This window comes from Rosa rugosa, chromosome 1 (assembly GCF_958449725.1).
Source record: "Rosa rugosa chromosome 1, drRosRugo1.1, whole genome shotgun sequence".
Lineage (NCBI taxonomy): Eukaryota > Viridiplantae > Streptophyta > Magnoliopsida > Rosales > Rosaceae > Rosa > Rosa rugosa.
Genome location: NC_084820.1, coordinates 2,797,498 through 2,824,879, shown reverse-complemented (window position 1 = coordinate 2,824,879; position 27,382 = coordinate 2,797,498). Strand labels below are relative to the sequence as shown.

The window sequence follows — 27,382 nt, the reverse complement described above, 5'->3', positions numbered from 1 at the left end:
CAGTTGGTGGAGCAAGTGAGCAATTTTTAGCCTAAAATCGGGTAAAGATCATTTCCCCTACAAAAAAATCAGTTTTACCAAACTTAAAATATTGGTTTTGTATTCGGCCGAAGCAAATGGCAGCCCTAATAAAACCTCATTACAGGCCGAAAATCCAAAGCCCAAACCACTGCTTTGGGCCCCAAAGTCCAGCTGTTAATAATATTTTACCTTTACCCCCATTTATTCGTAAAAAAAAAAAAAAGTTACAGTAAACAGATTCAAATACTCCCCAGCGGGTTGAACATTAGGGCTTATACAGGGTTTTACCCACAACCCCAAACCTCTCTTCTTCTTCTCTCTCTCTCTCTCTAACCAAAACCGCAAAACCTGCCAATCGCATTTCCCGCCTTTTCCATTCTCTCTCTCTCTCCTAGGGTTTCGCACCAGTCTCCCTACCGGCGCCGGTTCCGGCACCGAACTGGAATCCACCGCAATGACGCCGAAGCAGCTCCTCGCGGTAATCGAATCGGCGCTACTAGGCCCGCTGCCTCCGAGCCCATCTCAGAGAGTGGAGCTCATGCACGCTATTCGAAGCTCTCTCCCGTCGCTCCAGTCCCTCCTCTCATATCCGGTACAGCTCTGTTGTTATTTCTCACAATGTAGAAGAAGAATCGCAGAGATTTTGTAGCCAGCGAGCTCTGTGTAGTGTTGTTATTCACTTTGTTCGTGTTGATTTTGATGTTGATTGTTGCTGGATTTTGTTCTTGTAGCCTCCGAAGCCGTCGGACCGAGCTCAAGTTCAGTCCAAAGAAGTTAGGCTTCCGAATGGGCCACCGATTTTGCTTGATGACCAGGACGTCCAGATTGTATGTAACTCTATCCCCTCTCGTGTTTTGTATGCTTGGTTTATCAGAATTAGGAGAAGGGAAATGTCTGAGGTGTTGGTTTTGAGATGAATTTAGTTATAAGGGGACTCACTTTTGTGTATTTGAAGTAGAAAAAGCTAAGAAGGTACTCATAAGTAGTTATAGTATGAAATTAGCTACCATGTGTACAGTATTAATGTATTTTTTAACGCTCAGCACATATACTAGGCAATATGATTTCTGTCAGAAATGACATTATATAGGCCTTACATACTCTCCGTCATGTTTTGAGTCAGCCTTAGAGTTCGACACCTCGTTCTTATGCCTAGTTGAGTGCTCATATGGTTGGATAGTTTAGAATACCAACATTTAAATTTCGTTGTTTTTGACTAGTAAAACATATGATATTGCAATATTGCATTTTATTTGGATGTCTTCTTTATCAAATGAAGGTTGAGCTTCTTTTTATCATAACTCTCCACTCATGATACTGCAAATTTGCTACATGGTTTACATTTCAAAAAACTATTGCTGATATTGTTTCTGCTTATAGAGTTTTAGCTTTGTCTTTTATGCTTCTTCTTTTTATCATATTTTTCCACTCAGGATAATGCAAAATTGCCTCATCATTTACATTTCCGAACAACTATTGATAATATTATTCTTACTGTTTTAGGCTTTGAAGTTAAGTGATGACCTCCATCTCAACGAGATTGATTGTGTCCGTTTGATTGTCTCTGCAAATCAAGAGGTAGCTTTCTGCTGTTCTTTTTTTCCTTTTCTCATAATATTCAATTGACCTATAAATCTATAATTTACATGTTGGACATCCAAATTCATTATGTGTTGTGTTTTTTTTTTATTCCTAGTGGGGCTTAATGGGAAGAGAGCCACTAGAAATTTTGCGCCTTGCAACAGGGCTCTGGTACACTGAGAGAAGAGATCTATTAACAGCTGTCTATACACTTTTAAGGGTATCTCCCTCCTGATCCCACTTATCTTTCTAGATCCTTTTAGTCATTACTTTGATCCTTAGTTTCTTGCTAACATACTATTGGTTTCACAGGCTGTTGTGCTTGATCAGGGACTTGAAGCTGAAGTTGTATCTGACATTCAAAAATATCTGGAAAATCTTATCAATAATGGGCTTAGACAGAGGTTAATATCTCTTATAAAGGTTTGGAATGGTTTTCCCTCTAAACTTTGTCTTGGGTTTTAAATATTCTGTCGAGAATTTGTTCCTTTGGGAAGCTTACAGAGTGTCTTCTAATTCATTCAGGCTTGTGTCTGTGATTTAGTCCAACCTGCTTGCACTGGCGATGTCAAAATATTGAAATATGCATAAGACCTAGAATATTTTACTTTTTATAAGAGTTAAAAGCAATTTTAGGAAAAATGTTGACAACTGATGTCTCTTGTCATGTTAATTCTTTAACAATGGGGTTTCCTAATTAAGAAGATGATTATGCTATCAATTGCTTCTCAGTTCTCACGTTTATGTATTTCTGAGATCATCAAAGACACTTATTGTTACTTTCCTGCCAATCTTCTTCCATGACTTCACGATAGTATTTATCATAGTTCTAAAAGGAATCTTCTTCTAAAAGCAATTTTAGGAAAAATGTTGACAACTGATGTCTCTTGTCATGTTAATTCTTTAACAATGGGGTTTCCTAATTAAGAAGATGATTATGCTATCAATTGCTTCTCACGTTTATGTATTTCTGAGATCATCAAAGACACTTATTGTTACTTTCCTGCCAATCTTCTTCCATGACTTCACGATAGTATTTATCATAGTTCTAAAAGGAATCTTCTTCTATCGATGATATGGTAATATGGAAGCAACTCTACATTTTCTCAAATGTCACCATGATTAATTTCTTTTGATTAAGTTCACAATTACTGTCATAGTTTGATGTACCTTTAAGGAATTTTTCTGGGTTTCATTGTAGGAACTTAATCGAGAAGAACCAGCTGGCCTGGGCGGGCCTCATTCTGAACGTTATGTTCTCGATTCTAGAGGTGCTCTTGTTGTACGACAAGCTGTGGTTTCCCGGGAAAGGCTCATACTTGGACACTGCCTCATTCTTTCTATTCTGGTTGTGCGGACAAGTAAGCATCATGTTTATGGGTTTGTTATTACAGTTAGCATTGCTTTTTTACAACATTGGAAGAGTCTACAAATGGGATGTTCCATTTTTATACTTAATGCCGCATAATTGATGGCTACAGTGATAGAGCTTGACCTTTTTTAGATTACATTTTGCATAGTGGACTACAAAATTTGGACGCATTTAATTGACTCACCATTTTTTTTTGTGTTTAATGTAGTTTTCTATGGTATTGACTATATATAGCTTTTATTGGAATCATATGCATGATATGCTTGTTTAAACAAAACCAAGGATAGTGACAGTCCTAAGCAATGACTTCCACATGCTGTCTTTTGTTGAGACAGTTCATGTTAATATCTTTTGTTATATCTTGTTTGCAGGTCCAAAGGATGTAAAGGATATATTTCTCGTGTATAAAGATAGTGCTTCTGAACTTAGTGGGACTAATGACACTATAAAACGCCAGGCATGTTCCATCCTCTATGTTGAACGATTTACTTTTGCTTATTGTATATTGTGATATTGGGCTTGGAAATAGTTGACAGTTAAGCCTACTCTCCTTGCAAACACGAGTTTTATGCGTACCATTTATTAGGTTATCTTTTTGTCCATTTGAGTTTGCTATTCATATATTTCACGTTTTTGCAGATTACATTCAGTCTTCTTTTTTCTCTTGTGATCGCTTTCGTATCAGACGCTCTGAGTGCAGCACCTGATAAAGCATCTGTCCTGTCCCGGGATGCATCTTTTAGACATGAATTTCATGAAATGGTAAGACAAAAAAATTGTTGTTTTTTCTTCTTAGTGTTTATGAACTTTCTGACGTGGATTTGGAAATTGCTGCTCATCATCTGAGCTTCAGGTAATGGCAGCCGGAAATGATCCAAATGTTGAGGGCTTTGTCGGTACCATAAGGCTTGCTTGGGCTGTACACTTGATGTTAATACAAGATGCTCTCCCCGGAAGGGATGCTATTTCAAGTGCTTCATCGAGTGATTTGGGTTATCTCCAGTTGTGCTTAGAAGTGGTTTTTTCAAAGAACGTTTTCCAGTTTATATTAGATGAAGTTCTTAAAACTGCAGCTTATGAGGTTAGTTCTTATGCTCTGAATTTCTGTTTTTCAAATAGTTGTGTCAAATGTTTGACCTGTTGCTTCTTCTTCGTCTCACTTAAATCCTAATATAGGTTGTCAAATAACTGACACCAGGTACCTTAAGTCATATTTTATGGGGTTGGCAACATATTTCAGTTCTTATCTATAGTTCTATTATAAATAATTTTGTGAATTACGATGAATCGGATTGGGTATTATCGGAAATTGGGCCCATTTCATGCATTTGGCATGCGTATTACCGGAGTTGACAAGATCACAATAGGTACTTTCAGATTTACAATCACAAATCCAAATCTTTTCATTTCATCAATTGCGGCGATTGCTCTCAATTTGTAGTTGCTTTCCTCTGCTCGGGTTCGTTCAAAGCTTATAAAAAAGGAGCCATTCATTTCCTGCATGAAGTGTGAAGGTGGCTGGCTTACTCATTTGAATTAAAAGGGGCTCCATTTGCAATGTCATAATGTTACCCTAGTAGCCTCACATCTAGTCCCACTAAATAAGTCGATTTTCTATGCTTGGTTAATTGGCTGTTTGAGGCCTTTTAGGGGATTGTTACTTTTTCTAGCAGACGGTATCAAATGGGATTAATCTACAGTTTTGCATTTCCTACATTGTTTCCCTTTTGAATAGAAACAACCTATATTGGTTTTCATTGGCATTCCTGTAAGGATTGGTGTAACATGTGCAGAATGATGACGAGGATATAAGCTATATGTACAATGCTTATCTTCACAAGTTGATCACCTGCTTCTTATCTCACCCACTTGCCAGAGACAAGGTTAGTTGATATTTTTCATTCAGTATAAAGTCAATTCTAGTTTGTATTAATTTGTTCTACCTGTGTATTTGTATTGTTTTGTTCTACCCCTTCATTTCCAATATTCAGTTTTCTGTTTCAACTCCTTACAGGTCAAAGAATCAAAGGAGAGGGCAATGAGCATGCTTAGTCCATACCGCCTGGTTGGATCACATGATTTTTCGCATGATAGTAACCAAACTTCACAAGCCTCTGAAAATGGTCCACTACCATTCGTCTCTCTTTTGGAGTTTGTGAGTGGAATTTATCAGGTAAGTTTGAACTAAAGATTAAATACCTGAGGGCTGAGGAACTTTCTAGTTTTGTATAAATTTTAGTTGAGGTTTTTTTTTTTTTTTTTTATCATTCATCTTTCCCTTTTGCTTATCGGTTGGACCTCATATTTACTTTCTTTTGTAAATAATTTTACCAGAAGGAACCAGAGCTGTTGTCTGGCAATGATGTCTTGTGGACCTTTGTGAACTTTGCTGGAGAGGACCATACAAATTTTCAAACCCTTGTGGCTTTCTTGAATATGCTGAGTACCTTGGTATGAAGACATGTTTGAGCTGGTTAATACTTTCTCACAAAATAGTTTGATGCCCATGATCGTACTTTTATTTCAGGCTTCTAGTCAAGAAGGTGCTGCAAAGGTTTTTGAGTTACTTCAGGGAAAAGTGTTTCGTTCTGTTGGTTGGAGCACTTTGTTTGACAGCTTATCAATTTATGACGAGAAGTTTAAACAGTCCCTTCAAACTGCTGGTGCCATGTTACCGGAACTCCCAGAGGGTGATGCAAAAGCACTCGTTGCTTATTTGAATGTCCTTCAAAAGGTTTGTGACCAAAAGCTTTTCTAATTAGGTGAAAATCAGCAGCAGACAAAGTCCATGACTTGTTTCAAACTTGTCTCTTTGGTCATGTTTAGTTTATTTCTACCTGTAGGTACCAGCATGAACCTGTCATTTCTTGTTAGGTTGATACCTTTTAGCACTGTACGCTGAGGATACAATGATACATCACAATCTTCTCATTGGTTTTATGTTGAAAGGAATAACTTGTTTTTATACCTGCAGGTTGTGGAAAATGGAAATCCCCTTGAACGAAAGAACTGGTTTCCTGATATTGAGCCTTTGTTTAAGCTTCTTGGTTATGAAAATGTGCCTCCTTATCTAAAGGTAACTAGTTGTACTGAATTGCTGTCTGGAGTATCTAGTATAGCATTCTGGCTTATTTGGTTATTGTGAGAAGCTTCAGTTGAATTTCACTTCTCTGTTATTGATATATTATATTGTGACTGTTGCAGGGTGCCTTGCGTAATGCAATAACAACTTTTGTATATGTCTCTCCTGTCCTAAAAGATACAGTCTGGAGTTATCTTGAGCAGTATGATCTCCCCGTGGTTGTTGGATCTCATGTTGGGAAGAGTGCACAGCCCATGGCTGCACAGGTTGGTTTTTAGACTTTGGTGGTTTCTGTATATTTATTGTGCTAGGTGATAGGTTACAAAGTAGCAAAAACAGAATTCTCTTTCCAGTTTTTTGCCTGAACCTGTTTGGTTATTCCATCAAGCCTTTTCTTCTTGCAACATATGAATATCTTAGATTTAAGCTGGTCTGAGGGTAGTCTGGAGTACTGGTTCGCATCTTGTTTTAAAGGCCCGAATTGTATCTTGTTACTTAGATAAGTTCGTGACATACTTTATTGACAAATTGACACTAGTCAGATTCTCTGTTTTAAGGCTAGGTTTCAGGTGGCTAGTTTGGCAGGAAATTTACTTTTCCCATATCTTCTGTATATGTTGAAACTCATGTATGTTACAGGTGTATGATATGCAATTTGAGCTCAATGAAATAGAAGCAAGGAGAGAGCAATATCCTTCAACAATATCCTTCCTTAACCTGTTAAATGCTCTTATATCTGAAGAAAGAGACTTAAGTGATAGAGGGCGCAGGTAACTGTTGCTGATTTGTTAAATATTTCTTTGTAATTTTGATCTCTACTTTGTCTAATTTTTTTCCTTAAAGTTTGAATAGTGATAAGGAGTTCTTCTGTTTTGCAGATTCATTGGAATTTTCAGGTTCATTTATGATCATGTTTTTAGGCCATTCCCTCAAAGAGCCTATGCCGATCCTTGTGAGAAATGGCAATTAGTTGTTGCATGTCTTCAGCACTTTCATATGTGAGTATATCTTATAGTTTTTAAGAAGCTTGTCTTTATACATTTCACATATGTTAATCTCAGCCTTTTGTTACCTAAACCAAAATCATCTGATTGGGAGATGAGTCAAGTTGTAGAAATTGGATTTAAATGGAATGTGGATGAATTTTTAATTTTTTTTTATCTCATATGAATTAATGTGCAGGATGTTGAGTCTGTATGACATCACTGAAGAGGATATTGATGGTGTCATTGATCAATCTCAGCTTTCAACAGTAACACAATCTTCACTCCAGATGCAGCTACCAATTCTAGAATTGCTAAAAGTATGTGTTCATCATGTGCATCTGTTCATATGTGCTGCTCATTGAATATCAAATCCAGCATGCATGTGCTATTGATTCTGCCATGGTTTTTTTTCCTCCTATCACTTCTGGTAGAGTTTAGTGATCTTCCTTCTCCTTGCTGGACTTCTCTTTGCTTTTACTCAATTTGTTTGCTTATTGCTTTAAAATGTGTTCTGTCTTATGATATTACTGTAAGCTTGCTGATAATTGTGGAATTCCATTCTTCATAAGTAATTCTATTATAGTAATATGATTGCTGACACTTAATGCAGAACCGCATTATTAAAACCATTTTTACTCTTACTACTTGTTACAGGACTTTATGAGTGGAAAATCTGTTTTCCGGAACATCATGGGCATCCTTCTGCCAGGTGTCAATACCATTATAACTGAACGAACAAATCAAGTGTACGGGAAACTCTTAGAGAAGGCTGTGCAACTCTCATTGGAGATTATAATCCTTGTCTTGGAGAAGGATTTGCTTCTTTCTGATTTCTGGCGTCCTCTTTACCAGGTAGATATCTTGCAGATTCATAGCTATTTTAACCTCTAATATTCCTTACAAACTTTGTTACATGAACTTGGGCAGACTTTCTTCTAGGTGGATTTATACCTTTATTTGAATCTGTGAATCATTTTTAATATTCCTGGCATCTGACTTTCACCAATACCTATCTCATACCTTCATGGGTGTATGGTTTCTTAACTGAGGATAGTTCTTTCACATGTCTTGTTCTCCTTCCCGGGTGTCAGATTTCATCTGAGGTTTTGCTGGTGTCAAGCAGCTTTCATTGAGTAAACCATCAAAATTAGCACATGTCTGAATTAATTTTGGGTCTTGAATATAGTTGTAGCAGGTGTATAAAGTGATACTCAGATCCTTCTTTCTGTAAAAGTTAAGATCTTAGGACAAGAGCTAAAAATTTGGCATGATGATTTATGTCAACCAAGTGAAACATTTTGTCTGCTTAAGTCGACTTCCTAAGAGACTGCAGAATCACAAAATGAACTGTATCTTTACTAACAAAACATGCATGCAAAAGTAGATAATGATATAAAAAGAGAGAAAGAAAAAGTTCACATTTTTGTTGTCCTGTTGTCATGACTGGATATTTGAAGCTGAGATAATGGATGCCTTACAATTATTTCCATGCCAGTAATAGACATAAATTTGATGCATAGATCTACGTTGCATAAGACAGACCTAAGGTTCTTTTCGTTCATTGAATTTGTCCATGCCAAAATCTTTCAAGGATGCTATTGTCATCAAACTAACTACTTGCTTCTTGCTTCTTTTTCTTTGTGCAGCCTCTGGATGTTATACTCTCTCAAGATCATAATCAAATTGTAGCTTTATTGGAATATGTCAGATATGATTTTCGACCACAAATTCAGCAGTGCTCTGTCAAAATCATGAGTATATTAAGGCACTTCCTTTTCTGAAGTTCTGTCATTTACTTTGCTCTATCGATCTGATAGTTTGGTGAAGGCCCAAATGTCATTGTAATTATTATTTTTGGGTGACAGTTCTCGCATGGTCGGGCTTGTACAATTACTGCTAAAGTCAAATGCTGCAAGCTGTTTGATTGAGGATTATGCAGCCTGCCTAGAATTACGATCAGAGGATTCTCAGGTGATAGAGAACACTAGTGATGATCCAGGTGTACTAATATTGCAGGTTAGCCGGTAACTTCTGTAATTACTGTTTCCTTTCTGTTAACTATTACAACTTACAATACCTATGTATTTTCTTCTGCATTTTCTACAGCTTCTAATTGACAATATCAGTCGGCCAGCTCCCAATATCACCCATTTGCTACTCAAATTTGATCTTGACAGTCCCATTGAGCGTACTGTGCTACAACCAAAATTTCATTACAGGTATAGTTGCTCTGATGTTGCCTTAACAGTTGATGTCAATTTGTTTTTATTTCTGCTCCATGAATTGTGCTGTTAAATGTTATTTGCAGTTGCTTGAAGGTTATCCTTGAGATCTTGGAGAAGCTTTCAAAGCCTGATGTGAATATGTTACTTCATGAATTTGGTTTTCAGGTAAGATTAGATAATCTCTACCTCTGCAGAAAATATTCCCACACTTTCTTCCAGAGAATTTGTTGACCCTTTTCTTTGCAGCTCCTTTATAAATTGTGTGTGGATCCACTAACATGTGATCCTGCGATGGATCTGTTGAGTAGTAAGAAGTATCAGTTTTTTGTAAAGGTAACTCTTCAACTACACTTAAAAAAATGTTGATAAATCTTTGTTTAGTTCCATTTTTTTTTTATATTTCCATTCTCACATGTTTAATATGAAGTTCCTTTATCATTTCAGCACCTAGATACGATTGGGGTTGCCCCACTTCCTAAAAGGAAGAACAACCAGGCCCTTCGCGTCAGTTCCCTTCATCAGGTTGCTTCTGCAGTTATTTTTTTACAGAATTTGCATGTTTTATTGAGAGCTACACATTGCTGAACTCATGGATATTACAGGGATTGTTTTAATTTTACATTGCCTATTGAATATTTCCTGTCATTGTTCTATTTCAGTAGCTGTCATATTTCTAAGTTCCGACTATATTAGATGCCTTCCATTTCTATATGTTCGCCTTCATTTGGCATTATAGTGCATCGACGCCAAAGCTTTGTGTTCTTATCTTAACTGCATTTCTCCTGAGCCTGTTCATGCATCCATAAAATAACTATTAATCATATTTGCAAATCCTATATCTATTTGGTTCTTATGTTAATTAATTAAAATCTTTAATTTAACTATTCACAGAGAGCTTGGCTGTTGAAACTACTAGCTATTGAACTTCATGTTGGTGATGTCAATAAATCCACTCACCTAGAAACATCTCGTAGCATCCTTGCACATCTTTTTGGGCAGGAAACTTTCGAAACTGGAATTGATCACCTCATGTCTCATTCGTTTTCTCCTCAAGATGGTGTTGAACATGCTGGAACCCAAACTGTCGGGAAGAGTAAGGTATTGTTCATTGCTTAAATTCTTAAGTGGTTTTTCTTTTTCGTTCAAATCATAAGCTGCTATATTTTACTAGTTAATTAAGTTTCATTGTCCTTGTCATCCTTTATGGGAAAGATATCCACATGCACTTCTTTTCATTCCTTTGAGGTATATTTGACAGTCTTTGACTTATCTTTAGTTAATCATTAGTTGATATTGTAGATAACTTAAGGTGCGTGTATTATTGAGCATATAAAGTTTGAAATCGTGCATGCTATGCTGTAATCTCAATGTACAAAATCTTTGGGTCTCTCCACTCATTACTGGTTGGTTTTGGGTTGGATGCCTCATTATAATACTAGCTTAATAATCTCTAATGGTTATATTCTTTTATTCCAGTTCTTCTGGAGTTGTCATCTTGAAGTTTCCAATATTTCAATTTCTTCAAAAATAGGGGTTCATAGTCCATGGGATAGTATAAAAATAATAAAGTTGTTATATTTTCTTGACTTTTCCTTACTATTCTATTGTTGGGATGATGTTCAGGTGTTGGAGTTGCTTGAAGTGGTTCAGTTTAGATCCCCGGATACAAACACGAAGCTTTCTGAGATTGTTTCCAATACGAAATATGATTTGTTGGTAATCTTTTGTTCCCAGCAACCATGAATCTTTGACTTACCAGTAATATTCTGGTCCTAATATGTTATTTCATTTCATTTGTACTGCATCAATAAATGCGTTTCCTAGGCAGAGGATGTAGTTTGTAATCCTACTACTTCTGGAAAGAGTGGTGTCCATTACTATTCGGAGCGTGGTGATCGATTGATAGACCTTGCGTCATTCCGTGATAAACTTTGGCAGGTTGTTTGCCATAATTAAGTTCCAGATGTTTAATTGTTATCTAATTGAATTCAAAACACATGATCCTTGTGCTGATATTTTTTCCCGTCAGAAATTCAATGCTGTTTATCCCCACTTGAGTAACATTGGAAGTGAAGCAGAGCTGAACGATGCAAAAGAAACAATTCAACAGTTGTTGAGATGGGGATGGAAGAACAATAAGAACGTTGAAGAGCAAGCTGCCCAACTTCATATGTTAACCGCCTGGTCGCAAGTTGTTGAGGTCTGTTTTTTTCTATTGTATATAGTAGTTTATAGTATTGACAATTTTCCATTGGGTTTTAAGCACTTCAATTTTTGTCAGCATTGTCATTTTTCTCTTATTGTTCGTCTAGATCTCTGCTTCCCGAAGAATATCATCACTTGGACATCAATCTGAACTTCTATATCAGTATGTCCAAATCAACATCTTTCTGTTTTTAATTTTTTTAATGTTCTCCATAACTTATTATTGTCTTGTCATAAACAGGATTCTTGTTGCTGCTTTGACTGCTTCTGCTTCTCAAGATTGTTCATTAAAGATGGCATTTTTGTTGTGTCAGGTATATTAATTTGTTCTCCTGATCTTCTCGTGTTGCTGAAATTTGGATTTTTGTATATCTATAACAAAGTAAGGTTTCGATAGGTTGCACTGACATGCATGGCAAAGTTACGAGATGAAAGATTTTTATTCCCTGGTGGCTTTAGTTCTGATAATCAGGCATGTCTTGATATTATCATGGCAAAACAATTACCAAATGCAGCTTGTCATTCAATCCTGTTTAGGCTCATATCGGCAATTCTCAGACATGAATCATCAGAAGCCTTAAGGAGACGGTATGGTACTGGTCTGAGAGTGGTGTTGTTCCTCATGCTTTGTCGTAATTTCTGAGTCACAATCTGACCATTGATCATTGTCTGCAGGCAATATGCACTGCTCCTCAGCTATTTTCAGTATTGTCAGCATATGCTTGATCCAGATATCCCATCAACAGTTCTGCAATTTTTGTTGCTTGATGAGCAAGAGGGTGAAGATCTGGATCTCCAGAAGGTCTGTAGTTTCATAATTCAACTGCGATGTCAGTTAGCGCTTTAATTATTATCTGACAGAAGTCAGTAATGGTGGCACTGTTTATGTTATTTCCGCAGATCAATCGAGAACAAGCAGAACTTGCCCGTGCCAATTTCAATATTTTAAGAAAAGAAGCTCAATCTATTTTGGATTTGGTAAGTATATCATTCTTTCCCTAATTGTTTTGCATATGATAGAGGACATGTAAGTAGTTGGATTGAATTATCGACTACCGAGTTAAGATGTGGTTGGAGTAGTAACTTCAAAAGTGGCCAGGTAATATCAGCCATTTTAGCTGAAATGGGCTTGAAAATAAGGAGCCCATTCGAGATGCTTTCATAAGATTGAGCAACTCATTGTTTAACATGTTGGTTTTAAGTTTCTGTCTACTTTCGGTATATTCTATCCCTATAACTTTTTATGGGTGGATCTTTCAACTACATTTTAAACAAATTGTATCCCTCACATGACTATCCTTTTTCTAACATTTTTTGAATACATCTCTTAACTGTTCCTTATTAAACACTATTGGGCTGCTTGCTTAACTATTTTATCGGCTTCAGCTGTATTGTACACTTCAGAAAACCATGCTCACCATAATAACATTGTTGTTGCTTTCCAAGATCTTTCATTACAATCAATTTGATTTTTACAATGAAAAATGCTCCCTTCTTATGTCTCATTTTTTTTCCTTTATTTGTGATTCTTCAGGTAATAAAAGATGCTACTCAAGGAAGTGAACTTGGGAAGACTATGGCACTCTATGTTTTGGATGCAATCATCTGTGTAGATCATGATAGATATTTCCTGGGCCAACTTCAAAGCAGGGGTTTCCTAAGATCTTGTCTTACGAACATCAGCAGCTTATCTTATCAGGTGCTTGTTTAATCAACTAAGTCAACTTCTGGTAATTTGTTGGCTAGAAAAAAAATCAAAAATAAGATAAATACATAGATAAGAGTTAAAACAGACCATGTTTGGGGTTGGGAGCTGGTGGCCAGCACTTCAATTCTACTATGTTGGAACAAATTCCTGATACCTTTCGTGCTTAGTTGTTAGAAATTTTTAATCACTATGCTTTGCTGATTTTGTAAGGTCAGAAGAAGAGCGACTCTTGAACTTTCACCATCCTAGTTTTTAAAATCTTTTCTTCATTCCTCTACCATAGTGCTGAGTTATACACACACTACTGCTCTGCTCTATTTTTTTTTTTAATTTTAAATATAATATTCTAGGCAGTTTTGTTTAGAGAGTTGGATGGCATCAGCACTACTAAAGGTTTTTCCATTTTCATTGGTTAAGAATAAAATGTAATAGAAATAAAAAACTTTGCCTCTTTTTAAATAGTATAAAATCCTAGGAGCAAGTAACATTTATCTCCACCCCAATCTTTGGTATGTAATGCGCATATTTAAACTTTAAACTCCTCTTACGTTTGGCTGTAATTATTATTATTATTATTAGGAGAGTGAAATCCACGCTCCCAATTTTACAATCCACACTCCTTCCTTCCCTTTTTGATTGAAACTTATAAAAAGACAAAACTAAGTTACCAAAGACAAAAATTTAAGTTACTAAAAAAGGAAACATGGAGTGGATAAATGTTATTAATTTTTAATTTTTGTGGTGTCGACTATCTGAGTTTATAATACTGTTCAATTCAAGTTCTCTTTTGGGCACTTCCATGTTACCACTAATATGTACTTTTAAACTTTATATTACTTTTTTCCTAGGATGGTGCACATTCTCGAGACTCAATGCAGCGAGCGCAAACTCTGGAGGCTGAACTTGCTTTGCTTTTGAGAATAAGCCATAAGTATGGGAAATCTGGAGCTCAGGTTATCTTTACAATGGGGGCTTTGGAGCATATTGCTTCATGCAGGGCGGTCAACGTTTTCGTAAGTATTGCTTATGTACTTCTTTGTGCAATTTCTTGTATCCCATTCACCTAATTTATAATACTAGCAGGGAAGTTTGCGATGGATTGACACTAAGAATCAAAGAAATGTTTCTGTGGATATCAACAAGCAAAGGATGATTGTAACCCCTATTCTGAGATTGGTGTTTTCTCTGTTGTCTCTAGTTGATACATCCGAATTTTATGAGGTTAGCCAGCATCCTTTTTCTTTATCGGAAAGAATTTGGTTTTCTTTTCAAGAAGCTTTGAAAGTTTCTGTTCTGTTCTCTAAGAATCCAGGTCTGATCATTATTTTATCTATTAAAATGGCCATTTTTCCTGTGGAATTGAGTATGAGTAGGAATTAAAGATTGCCACCTAATATTGTAAGTACTGTCTAATTTCTAGAAAAAGCTGAATTCAAATTCAGTTTGCAAGTCCTGTCAAATACTTAGTCCAAGTGGAGTTATTAATATCAGACTTTCTTAAATGTAGAGACGTTTTTAGGGTAGGAACTTTATGAAGTATATAAAAGCAATGGTAGGAACTACGAAGTAAAGAATCCTGCATGGATCTCACACTTTTATTACAAATCTTTGCATCTTTAGCTTATAGGATCTTATAACTTGGCTTTTATAAACTTCAGTTTTTCAAAGTTAATATTAGGCACACCATACACAGCCTCTTGTTTCTATATGCCATTGAAATACTTGTCTCTTGTTCTTACAAAATTCTTTAAAGTTGTCAGTCAGTCTTCACTCTTTGTTCTTTATGTTTAGTTTCCCCCCTTGTATTGCTTTCCAGAAATGCCATTTGTGTAATAATTTGGATGTATAATAGGTGAAGAATAAAGTTGTTCGGGAAGTCATAGAATTTGTCAAGGGACATCGATCACTTTTTGATCATGTTCTTCGGGAAGACATTTCCCAAGCTGATGAGTTGGTGATGGAGCAGATAAACCTTGTTGTTGGTATACTAAGCAAGGTATGAATGATAAGTGTGTTTTTGTTTGCATAAGATTTGTTAAACAAGATGTGGTCAATTTCCCTTTCTATAAGTCAGCTTCAATATTATGGCTCCCAAAATGGCTTTATAATTGTAAAATGGTAGGAAAGAGGTTTGATATCCATTTTCTGACAGCCTCCAGCTGGATCTGTAAAATCCGCTGTTCCATACCTAAATGAGTTGTATAAGCCGTCCTGCTGTTTTTGTCCGCTTTTTGAACAAGTGCAATGCTTTAGATTTTCTCCCTCCTTTGTAGGTTTGGCCATATGAAGAGAGTGACGAATCTGGCTTTGTTCAAGGTCTTTTTTGTTTGATGCATGCTCTTTTCTCTCGTGACTTTGAGACTCTAAGTTCTGCTCAATCAGTTCGGTCTGTTGAGGTTTGCACCAACTTAAAGTCTAGATACTGACTTTACCATCCTCGAAGTATAGTTTTTGATATTTTCTTGGCAAATGAACAGAATCACAGGAAAACAGAGCTTAACTCATTTCGAATATGCTTCAGCCTCAGCTCATATCTATATTTTCTAGTCACAAAGAAGTCCTTTAGACTGCAGGTATATATCGTTGGGCTGTAAATGATCTTAATGATGGACCCCCACAAGAGAGATCTGTTGATAAGCCTCTTACAAACTTGCTTTCTTCCAGGTCTCAGACATGCCTCCTGATTACAATGCTGCCGTTTCCTTTCAACAGCCAACATTGAGTTTGCTTGGATCTTTTCTCACTTCTTTAACAAGTTCTCTTGAAAGAGCTGCTGAGGAAAAATCCTTACTTCTTAATAGGGTAAACTGGATGAAAACAACATTTCCTTTTGCGGTCTTGCCTCACTTAGCAATTTTTTGAACATCAAATAACTACTATGTATACACTGCAGATTCGAGACATAAATGAATTATCAAGACAGGAGGTGGATGAAATTATCAATATGTATGCTCGGCAAGTATATGTTTCATCATCTGACAATATACAGAAAAGGTACTCCCTAAGTTTCTTGGGAAAAGTAGACCAATTTAATGTGAAGGTTCTTCTAGGTTTGTTTCTCAGAGAGTTTGGTTTAGCTGTGGTGCAGTTTACTTTCAAATTTTCAATGTGAAATTGTATTATGTGTAATGCTATTTTGAGTGATGAATTTATTTTTAGTTTTTAAGCAATAGCGAACAGGAAATACAAGTAATAGCTGTTGAAAAAAAAGGACAAAAAAAAGGAAAAAAGAAAAAGAAATAGTGACAATTAAAGCCTAGTTCAGTGCTCAGTTTGTATTTCAGTTTCCCTGACAAAAGTAACAGGCTAATGATATTCTTTAGGTGTTGAATATATTTTTAGTTTTTAAGCAATAGCGAACAGGAAATACAAATAATAGCTGGTGAACATATACTAAAAATAATAGTGACAATTAAAGGCTAGGTCAGCGCTTAATTTGTATTTCAGTTTTCCCTGGCAAAAGGAAGAAGCTAATGTCAGTTAGTTAGCCATATGTCCTATGTCTATCACCATTTAAATCATATACTCTCTGAAGTAGTAAAATTATATCCCTTTTTTTATTTTTTATTTTTTATCATGAAGCATCTGTTTTCTAATTGATTCGTTGATTCTATAGGAGGTATATTGCGATGGTGGAAATGTGCCATGTTGTCGGGAATAGAGATCAGTTAATAACTATATTACTTCCACTAGTGGAACATGTGCTGAATGTCTTCCTAAGCCATTTTCAGGACAGGTATGGATCTTATCTTCTTTCCCCATCCCCTGCCTTAATTTTTCAAAAGAAGGGTTTGCTGTTGGGAGTATATGTAGAGTCTTGTAAGAGATTGTATCATTGTCAGACCAAAAATGAAAAAAGCGATCATATTTATGTACATATTCCCATATGGACTCAGTTCCGACCTATAATTATTTGTGATTAGGAAGGCTGCTGGCTCCTGGTACTAATGATTCATGACTATTTGATTTCATTTGTCCTTGAAGTATAGTTGGTATTGATTGGCAACTTTCTTTGGTTAATCTTACTTTTTCTTTGCAGCTCTTTGGCATCTGATCCCCCTCGCTCTTTGAAGACAATTACATACGGTGCCAACTCTGGCCCAGAACAAGACATATCTTTGTTGTGTGGAAATCTTATTTCGACTTTGGAAAGACTCGAGTTACTTAGTGAGGTATGCGTCTTAACAACTTGGCTTGCTTGACATTATACTTGGTAGCCTGGTCTTTCTTTTTTATTCCCACTCAAGGATGTTAGCTGGCCTTTCTTAGAAGAGAGCCCTCTTGGGTTACTGTTTAGAATGTTTTGCTCCGGTATATACTTCCGAAGTCTTGACATGTTCTTTTATGTTGCTCGTTTTTTTTTTTTTTTTTTTCAGGACAAAATAGGCCACAATCTTAAAGTGTTTCGAAGATTAGTGACTTCGCTCAAGGCAATGACGATCCAAAAGTTGTCTTCATGAAAATATTCTACGAGGATATAATAGTTTACTCAAAATCCAAATTCACATTAATGTACGGTAATATCATTATAGTTGTATACGAGGATTCTGCCGAGGGTATTGTGATCCGTCCCCTCTATAAAATGTCAGATTCGTTTGTATGTGTTAATAGAAGTTCAAGAAGACATTATTATGTGAACACATAAAACCATAAATAATACAAACACAAATAAAGTTAGTAATCATGATACTTAGAGAATCCTGTCCAAGAATCTCTTTATTTATGACACACGATTGCAAAAGAAAAGGCTAGTTCTAAACAGGAGCTCAAACCAATACCACTAGACAAAGATCATAAAGTCTCACGCTGAACAATTACTAACTACAAAATCGATTGCTGTAAACTTCTTTAACTACAAAATTGATGGCTGCAACTCTCATAAGCTTATTGATTTTGCCAATATTTATTCAACCAACCGAACAAATTTTTTTGCAATCCGAATAGCTGATGAGAACACTGCACTGCCAAGTTTTGTAGTAGTTGGAATGAATAAAATTTTTAAAATGAACTGGGGGTATATTTTCCTAGCTGCTTCAATATAGGGTTTAGAAGTGTGAAATTTCACACTGCACTTCTTTCTTCTTCATTTTCCTAACTTCCCGGTCCAAAAAAAAAAAAAAAAGTGTGAAATTGTTTTCAATTTTATATAAGTTGGGAATAACTACAGTACAAGTAAATGAACTTGCTTCATGTTTGGAGAGCTTGTCTGGATATCCTTCCTTCGCTAGATAGCTTGGCCTCGAAGCGAGTGGTTTTGGAGTCGAATTTTTGTGTTTTATGTGAGTCTCATACTGAAACGACGATCCACCTTTGTCGGGATTGCCCTTATACTAGGAGGGTGCTTCATACAAATGCTATGCTGCAACATGTATGCTACAATCCGAATAATATGCTTGGTGATGTTATTAGTTGGTTGAGTCAGTGTGCGAATGAATTATCGCTCATACATTTTGGAGAACTTTTATTCTCGTTATGGGGAATTTGGAAAGAAAGAAATGATCGGGTTTGGAATCAAAAGAGGTGTGAGGCCAGGGATGTGAGTTTGGGGATTGTCTCTAGGCTGCAAGAATTCAGGGTTCACAATTTGAAACCCTACCAACCTAAGGTTAAACGTGGAGCAGTGTGGAAAGCTCCTCCTGTGGGGGTGGTAAAGGTCAATGTTGATGGGGCATTCCATCACGCTTCCAGGAAGGGTGGTTTGGGTTTTGTTTTCAGAAATGAGAATGGAATAATGCTGGGTGGTGGCGCCTGGCCCTTGAGCGGGTTGAATTCCCCAGAACATGCTGAAATTTTGGCATGCAAGGTTGCTTTAGAGTTTGCGGAGGTTCATGGTTTTGGACCCGTTCTTCTAGAGACTGATGCTTTGGAGGTTCAACGTCAACTTTCTTTGCATGACTCTGTCAATTTATCAGGGCTAGGCAGAATATATGATGATGTTGTGGCTCTCTTGGAGGCTCAGAGTGTTATCCAGGTGACTCATGTAGGTAGGAAAGGTAACGGGGTAGCACATTTGTTGGCTAACCATGCTTGTTCTATTAGACAGAATGTTTTTTATTTTTCAACTCCAGAATTTTTACAAGCTGCAATTGCAGCTGACCTTTGTACTGTGTAATCCTTTCTTCCTTTAATAAATGGCTGACCTCCCTTGATTCAAAAAAAGTAAACGAACTTACTGTGATTCGCTTGCATATAATTTCATGCTTTTTAGAGAAGATGAGGACATGAGATGAGACCTTGAGAGCAATATATATAGAAGAAGTAAGCCATTGTCTTGCATAACTAACCGCGTGGTTCTTGTCTCTTGAGTTTTTGAACATGTGCAACAGCAGACAGAGATAGACACTGCCGTAAATGGTTATGGAAAGCGCCCCTATAACATTTATGATGGATTGACAAACTGTGCTTAAGTATTGGTGATATTGAAGTCACAGTGGTTGGCCGAGTAGAGTAGTGTTGAAATGAAGTCGAAACCAAATAATATTTTGACTATAAGCATAAATTATTTCAATACTCTCATTCAATGGTCGGTTTACATCCAAATTCATATGTCTATATAGGGATGCCTTTTGGAGAATTTAATTATTAAATTTGAGGTTATATAGGTATTTTCGGTTGACCCACATGTTGTCAAATTTGAAAGAGATCTTTCATTCTTGGCACGGATTGGGAATCATTGTCCAAGTTGCTTTCCTAATTGTTTCTGCAGTATATATTACAGGACGCCCCTGCCATTCTTTTCTTCATTCTGAAATTACACATTAGCTTAGTAGCTGAGCAGAACGTCCCTGCCATTCATTTCTTCATCCTTCAATTATGACATTGGCCACCTTCCGTCTTTACAATTCATGCAATGCGAAATGCAATCGTATAGTGTGCAGCTCTGTTGAGACCAGCTCAGCCCAGATTCCACAAAGTGATGAGGATGCGCTTGAGATCAAATTTTCATTGTACAAGGAAACCAAACACACTTTTACACCAGAGAGATACACTCAAGAAATTTGGACGATCCCCTACACAACAAAGGTCATTTCAGTCCGTCCTTCCGAGTTCTGCAACCTCGATTCTACTAGTATTATGCAATCTTCTTCAGGGCTTATGATCGTAAACTTTATTAATACTCATTTTCCTCCTGAAGACAAAATACATCTCCCCAAAATTGTGGCAACAATAATTGATCTTGTTCAAGAATTAATTCCCTTGGTTCCTAATGGTTTCATTCATGTGCGACGAATTGAAGGGGTTGAAGTTGTGCATCATGTTGATGATGAAGTGACTAAAGCGAAAATACATAATCATTTTGAAGCTACGAAACGGGGGACGTGTGCTATTTGTTTGGATGACTTTGAGGTTGGACGTAACACTTACTAGTCGATTGCCTTGCTTGCACGTTTTTCATGGACCTTGCATTGTTGAGTGGCTGGATATCGATCATCATTGTCCCCTTTGCCGATATCCTCTGGCCCCTGAACTAGCACCATGGTTTAGTGCATAATACATATCTAGCTTTTTGCAGCAAGGAGTCGGGATGTTGCGTTCACGCATTTGAGCTCGCTTGGTTTTGTGGTTCAGAAATTTCTCTTTTGTAGCTGTGTAATTTGTTGGTTATGCCCAACTATTTTTCTTTCCTTTATAACTTTATTTGAATAATCTAGGATCGATGTAAACTTTGTGTCATGTAGTCAGTTTTAAACGTTGGTTTTTTTCATTCGGAGGAATAGTTTCTGAAATCAGTTTTTCAGCCAAGCTTTATTCAATAGATTGTGCATATCCACGCAAGCCAAATCACCTTTTGTTCATTTCTAAGAACTCCCACGAGATGCTCAATGTTAACAAGGTTTGCCTCTCTTTTGCAGGCAATGGGTTCTTTCCACAGCATTAGTGAATTGAGTTGTATACTTATGACTGGAATTCTGTGTGAAACAGGCTATTAACATGTATAATGTGAAGAAAGATAAGAAGCAAAGCAACAGACCGGAGAAGTCTTCAGGAACCCTAGCCAGTTGAAACCAAGGATAAACCTTCAGAAGAAGCGAATTTAACTAGGGTTCTTCAAAGCCATTTGACAAGGGATCCAGAAAAGCAAGGATTTTCGAACAAATGCAGAAAATGAAATTCTTAGCCATGACAGTGATAAGCTGTGGAAGTTTTGAAGGAGATTCGACAAATTTAATTTTTGTTGTGTATCAAAGATTATTATGAAAGACGTGCGTATTTAAGGAGAAAGCATTTCTACCCTCTACTCCGGCTAGCTCTGTGTTTCAAGTAGCCAACTATACCAACAAACAATCAATTGACCTGTTGTATAGCCGATGCTATTTCACCTATGTTTTTGTGTTTGTGTCCCTAGTAGATAAATCATATAAGTGTGTGTAACATATCTTTCAATTCAAAGTGTCAATACTTCATCTTGATATTGAAAAATATAACTAAAGCATTGTAAAACACAAGAACAAGACCAACCAGGTACCATAAAAAATAAAAATAAACTATATTTGCATTTTGCAATTTTATTCCCAATTCTGGAAAGTAATATAATTATGGTTTCTCAGAAGGTCCTTCTAGTCTTATATAATCATACATGACTCCGTGGAAAGGTGAATTGCCATCTCTGGACTGAGTAAGATAGATGGTGTTGCTTCCTTCACGTAGTAGAGTGCTCGGTACATCAATACTCCATAACCAGTATAAGCCATGAATTCCAAGTCTTGCTATAGCATTGTCGTCGCCTATTAGCCCTGTCGAAAAAAGAGGTGGCTTGGCATTCAAATTGTTAACCCGAACTTGCAATTCTGCATAAGTGGTTGATGCCAAGGCCAGTTGAAGTGTATAGTTTCCGGGATTGACCACATTCTTGAGTTCAAACTGTATCTGCCATGTAGTTCCTACATACCGGCCATTTCCTACACTTCTAGTCACTTGAGCATAAAACCAATCCTCACTGTAATTGCTAGCACCAACACGGTAGATGAGGTCATTGTTAGGGTAACGCTCATAATAACGTGCCCACAACCCGTACTGCCTAAACTTGTCCAACCGACTCCCCTTGTACAACTTGTTCATGAGAGTTGGAAATGGATCCGGTATGTAGAACTCCGCAGCTGTGCGATCAGGAATGCCAATTTCCCACAATGTAGGACCGGTTCTCGGAGGTTTGTAAGTAATACTAGCCAATTGGATTTTACTTCCTGGTTCAATTGTAATGTCAACCTCATATTTGTAGTCTCCAACTATCCCCGGAACAGATGCATACAAATTATAGTTACCGGGTCTAATATTTTCAATGAGGAAATAGCCTTTTTCATCGGTTTGAGTCCAAAATTGGTATCCCTTGCTTTCCCTTTGCCATGATCCAACTTCTCCGGGTGCAGCCAATCCTACATAAGCCAAACTTGTCCTTGGAAGACTTCCAATGTATCGATCATGTACTAGTAACTGGCCCGAAACTGATCCACGTTGATCTGAAGAAGGAAAGTCTTGAGAACTAATGAAATTGTATGGCCAACTTTTGACTTCTTCAAGCATTTGATCTTTGGCATTGTTCCATAGTGTACGGATCGTTGAAGGACTATTAGCTGAATTTCGTGCTGCCGAGTTAAGATAGATAAAGACAGGTCCGAAAACCTTTTTCCATACCTCACCATCTTGGAATGTCAGCCCAACTTCTTTACCAACATAATGATGAGAAGCAAACCCAGTTAGGCAAGTTGGTCCAACGTGAGAGGTGAGGTCCTGCTTGAAAGGACCACCCATACGAAACTCAGCACTAGGTGTGATCATCCAAAATCCCACCGGTGGTGATTGGTCATCAATAGAAATCCAACCATGCACCTTGATATCTTTGTCGTCGGCCGAGTACTGATACTTATCATCCACCTCCCCTTCAAATTCAGGATTGCTCGTCTTATTGTTCAGTAGAACAGCTTCTTTGAATGCAAGTGGCCTACCGCGTGCTCGGTCATCGTCTGTTGGCATGAACCTTTGCCTTGTGTCCGATAGCGCCATATATCGAAACTTGGCTTGATGAAGCTTGTAAGCCACTCTAACTTGCTCCATGTCCCCTCCTGGCCACCCTTCAAGGCGCTCGAAGATGGCATAGGTATAGAACCCGGAACGTCCTTGCTGCATTATGTATCTTCTGTCAACATTCACCGGAACTGTCACACCCCGCTGGAGCTTGGCATTGTATGTGGAGATGAAAGAAACTTCTACTTGGTCTGGCCTCTCCGTGATTACTTTAAATTGTGTTCCTTGTATTCTGTATTGTGTGTTTTTCGTCTCTCCCGGGTTATTCCAAACCACATCCCAGTACCCTCTATCATCTTCATTGTTGTTAATTTCAAGTAAGTTGTCAATTCCTCCATACCTTATTCCAACAACATCCCCACCAGGATTAGAAAAAGTTAGTTGAACAAGCTTATTATCCAACACAACTCCATTTTTTACCATCTTGATCTCGACCGCATCTTGCGCCAGTAGACGATGACTTCTCGGTGAACTTGCCGCAACATGAACAAAGAAAAAACCACCCAAAAATAATAACGTCCCCAGAATCCACCCACTTGAATTCCTCATCGATCTTCTCACTTTCCAAACTACTTTTCCGATTTGTAAATCCCCGATGGTGTAGATGTTGATCATAGAGGCACTTATAGAGCACATAAAATATGTTGGAATTTATTTAGAATATTTCAAAATACCTGCTATTTTGCAGATAGTAATAGTAATTAATTCTTTTTCTGTCATTAACACTCTTTGATTGTGATTATTACCAAGATTTCATTAGTTTGGATTATTCATTTGGTTAACTCTGCAATTATATTGGTTCATTCCATCTTTGATACCTTCGGATTTGATTTTTCCTAATCAATGTCATTATATTCATTTCTTTTACATAAGTTACAAAACTTAATTGCTATTGACAAATTGTTATTGCATTAATCGATCATCCTTGCCCTATATAATATCCAGCTTGCCAAATCAAAATATACAACAAGAAATTCAATCTCCTTTGTTTCCTTTCAGAGCTCAAAATATTCATGTGTTTCCTTTAATTTATCTATTCCTCTAAAAGAAAGTTTCAAGCTGTTCGATACGATTCGAGTATTGTGAGTGTACACCTACAAGGATCAAGGTTCTTGTACCCTGGAGGGTAGGGCGCCACAAGCCTGCTACACCGAGACATTGTCTCCGATGGGCGAAATATGGTCTTAAGAGTAGTACGTGTTTACACGCCTCAACCTTAAACTCTTTTCGAGTAATATGTCATTCGGAAACCTATTAATCCAAGAGATAAGTTCTATAATCCTTGTTATTTAATCTATTATGACAATAATATTATTATAATTATTTATTATTAATATATATTCGTGTGATTTTTTGGGAGAATCAAAATATGGTGACTCAAGTAGCATCCATCAACCAAATTTTCCAACAATCAATAAAATACTAGCTATTTTTGAAACCTCCTTTGAACCATTATTTGCAGATAGTAATAGTACGTCATTAATACTTTTTGCGTCATTAACTCTCTTTGATTGTGATTATTACAAAGATTTCATCAGTTTGGATTATTCATTTGGTTAACTCTGCAATTATATTGGTTCATTCCTTATTTGATATTTTTGATTTTGATTTTTCCTAATCAATGTCATTATATTCATTTCTGTTACATAAGTTACAGAGTTTAATTGCTATTAGCAAATTGTTATTGCATTAATCATCCTTATCCAATTAATCTCTAGCTTTCCAAATCAAAATATACAACAAGAAATTCAATCTCCTTTGATGCCTTTCTGAGCTCAAAATATTCATGTGTTTCCTTTAATTTATCTATTCCTCCAAAAGAAAGTTTGAAGTTGTTCGATACGATCCGAGTATTGTGAGTGTACACCTACAAGGATCGAGGTTGTTGTACCCTGGAGGGTATGGCGCCACAAACCTGCTACACCGAGACATTGTGTCTGAGGGGCGAAATCTACTCTTAAGGGCAGTGCTTACACGCCTCAACCTTAAACTCTTTTCGAGTAATATGTCATTCGGAAACCTATTAATCCAAGAGATAAGTTCTATAATCCTTGTTATTTAATCTATTATGACAATAATATTATTATAATTATTTATTATTAATATATATTCGTGTGATTTTTTGGGAGAATCAAAATATGGTGACTCAAGTAGCATCCATCAACCAAATTTTCGAACAATCAATAAAATACTTGCTATTTTTGAAACCTCCTTTGAACCATTATTTGCAGATAGTAATAGTCATTAATTCTTTTTGTGTCATTAACTCTCTTTGATTGTGATTATTACAAAGATTTCATCAGTTTGGATTATTCATTTGGTTAACTCTGCAATTATATTGGTTCATTCCTTATTTGATATTTTTGATTTTGATTTTTCCTAATCAATGTCATTATATTCATTTCTGTTACATAAGTTACAGAGTTTAATTGCTATTAGCAAATTGTTATTGCATTAATCATCCTTATCCAATTTAATCTCTAGCTTTCCAAATCAAAATATACAACAAGAAATTCAATCTCCTTTGATGCCTTTCTGAGCTCAAAATATTCATGTGTTTCCTTTAATTTATCTATTCCTCCAAAAGATAGTTTCAAGTTGTTCGATACGATCCGAGTATTGTGAGTGTACACCTACAAGGATCGAGGTTGTTGTACCCTGGAGGGTATGTCGCCACAAACCTGCTACACCGAGACATTGTCTCCGAGGGGCGAAATCTACTCTTAAGGGCAGTGCTTACACGCCTCAACCTTAAACTCTTTTCGAGTAATATGCATGTCATTCGGAAACCTATTAATCCAAGAGATAAGTTCTATAATCCTTGTTATTTAATCTATTATGACAATAATATTATTATAATTATTTATTATTAATATATATTCGTGTGATTTTTTAGGAGAATCAAAATATGGTGACTCAAGTAGCATCCATCAACCAAATTTTCGAACAATCAATAAAATACTTGCTATTTTTGAAACCTCCTTTGAACCATTATTTGCAGATAGTAATAGTCATTAATTCTTTTTGTGTCATTAACTCTCTTTGATTGTGATTATTACAAATTTCATCAGTTTGGATTATTCATTTGGTTAACTCTGCAATTATATTGGTTCATTCCTTATTTGATATTTTTGATTTTGATTTTTCCTAATCAATGTCATTATATTCATTTCTGTTACATAAGTTACAGAGTTTAATTGCTATTAGCAAATTGTTATTGCATTAATCATCCTTATCCAATTTAATCTCTAGCTTTCCAAATCAAAATATACAACAAGAAATTCAATCTCCTTTGATGCCTTTCTGAGCTCAAAATATTCATGTGTTTCCTTTAATTTATCTATTCCTCCAAAAGAAAGTTTGAAGTTGTTCGATACGATCCGAGTATTGTGAGTGTACACCTACAAGGATCGAGGTTGTTGTACCCTGGAGGGTATGTCGCCACAAACCTGCTACACCGAGACATTGTCTCCGAGGGGCGAAATCTACTCTTAAGGGCAGTGCTTACACGCCTCAACCTTAAACTCTTTTCGAGTAATATGTCATTCGGAAACCTATTAATCCAAGAGATAAGTTCTATAATCCTTGTTATTTAATCTATTATGACAATAATATTATTATAATTATTTATTATTAATATATATTCGTGTGATTTTTTAGGAGAATCAAAATATGGTGACTCAAGTAGCATCCATCAACCAAATTTTCGAACAATCAATAAAATACTTGCTATTTTTGAAACCTCCTTTGAACCATTATTTGCAGATAGTAATAGTCATTAATTCTTTTTGTGTCATTAACTCTCTTTGATTGTGATTATTACAAAGATTTCATCAGTTTGGATTATTCATTTGGTTAACTCTGCAATTATATTGGTTCATTCCTTATTTGATATTTTTGATTTTGATTTTTCCTAATCAATGTCATTATATTCATTTCTGTTACATAAGTTACAGAGTTTAATTGCTATTAGCAAATTGTTATTGCATTAATCATCCTTATCCAATTAATCTCTAGCTTTCCAAATCAAAATATACAACAAGAAATTCAATCTCCTTTGATGCCTTTCTGAGCTCAAAATATTCATGTGTTTCCTTTAATTTATCTATTCCTCCAAAAGAAAGTTTCAAGTTGTTCGATACGATCCGAGTATTGTGAGTGTACACCTACAAGGATCGA

The 27,382-nt window shown here is 36.3% G+C and overlaps 2 protein-coding genes across 3 annotated transcripts; one reads left to right on the top strand and one right to left on the bottom strand.

The window, feature by feature from the left end:
* The first annotated feature begins 286 nt into the window (after positions 1-286).
* Positions 287-17,864, top strand: LOC133710343 (nuclear pore complex protein NUP205). 2 transcript variants are annotated; one of them, XM_062136398.1, is made up of 45 exons: positions 287-613; positions 753-848; positions 1,525-1,599; positions 1,718-1,822; positions 1,915-2,025; positions 2,804-2,963; positions 3,346-3,431; positions 3,614-3,736; positions 3,828-4,055; positions 4,768-4,857; positions 4,989-5,147; positions 5,309-5,425; positions 5,502-5,708; positions 5,949-6,050; positions 6,179-6,322; positions 6,696-6,826; positions 6,935-7,054; positions 7,239-7,359; positions 7,697-7,894; positions 8,689-8,807; positions 8,908-9,058; positions 9,149-9,261; positions 9,351-9,432; positions 9,514-9,600; positions 9,712-9,789; positions 10,159-10,365; positions 10,891-10,983; positions 11,092-11,205; positions 11,297-11,467; positions 11,580-11,635; positions 11,714-11,786; positions 11,870-12,060; positions 12,148-12,274; positions 12,373-12,450; positions 13,007-13,171; positions 14,029-14,193; positions 14,264-14,401; positions 15,033-15,176; positions 15,454-15,576; positions 15,658-15,753; positions 15,845-15,982; positions 16,074-16,174; positions 16,797-16,916; positions 17,220-17,352; positions 17,557-17,864. In XM_062136398.1, the coding sequence occupies exons 1-45, from the start codon at positions 476-478 to the stop codon at positions 17,638-17,640; spliced, it is 5,658 nt and encodes a 1,885-aa protein (XP_061992382.1). In that variant the 5' UTR covers positions 287-475; the 3' UTR covers positions 17,641-17,864. The 2 variants fall into 2 exon arrangements, with proteins under 2 accessions (XP_061992382.1, XP_061992374.1); XM_062136390.1 differs by having other exon boundaries at positions 14,261-14,401.
* A 3,851-nt stretch (positions 17,865-21,715) lies between these two features.
* Positions 21,716-24,366, bottom strand: LOC133710355 (probable rhamnogalacturonate lyase B). Its single transcript, XM_062136406.1, has one exon. It carries the CDS (start codon positions 23,837-23,839, stop codon positions 21,716-21,718), a length of 2,124 nt encoding a protein of 707 aa, XP_061992390.1. The 5' UTR covers positions 23,840-24,366.
* Between the last annotated feature and the right edge of the window lie 3,016 nt (positions 24,367-27,382).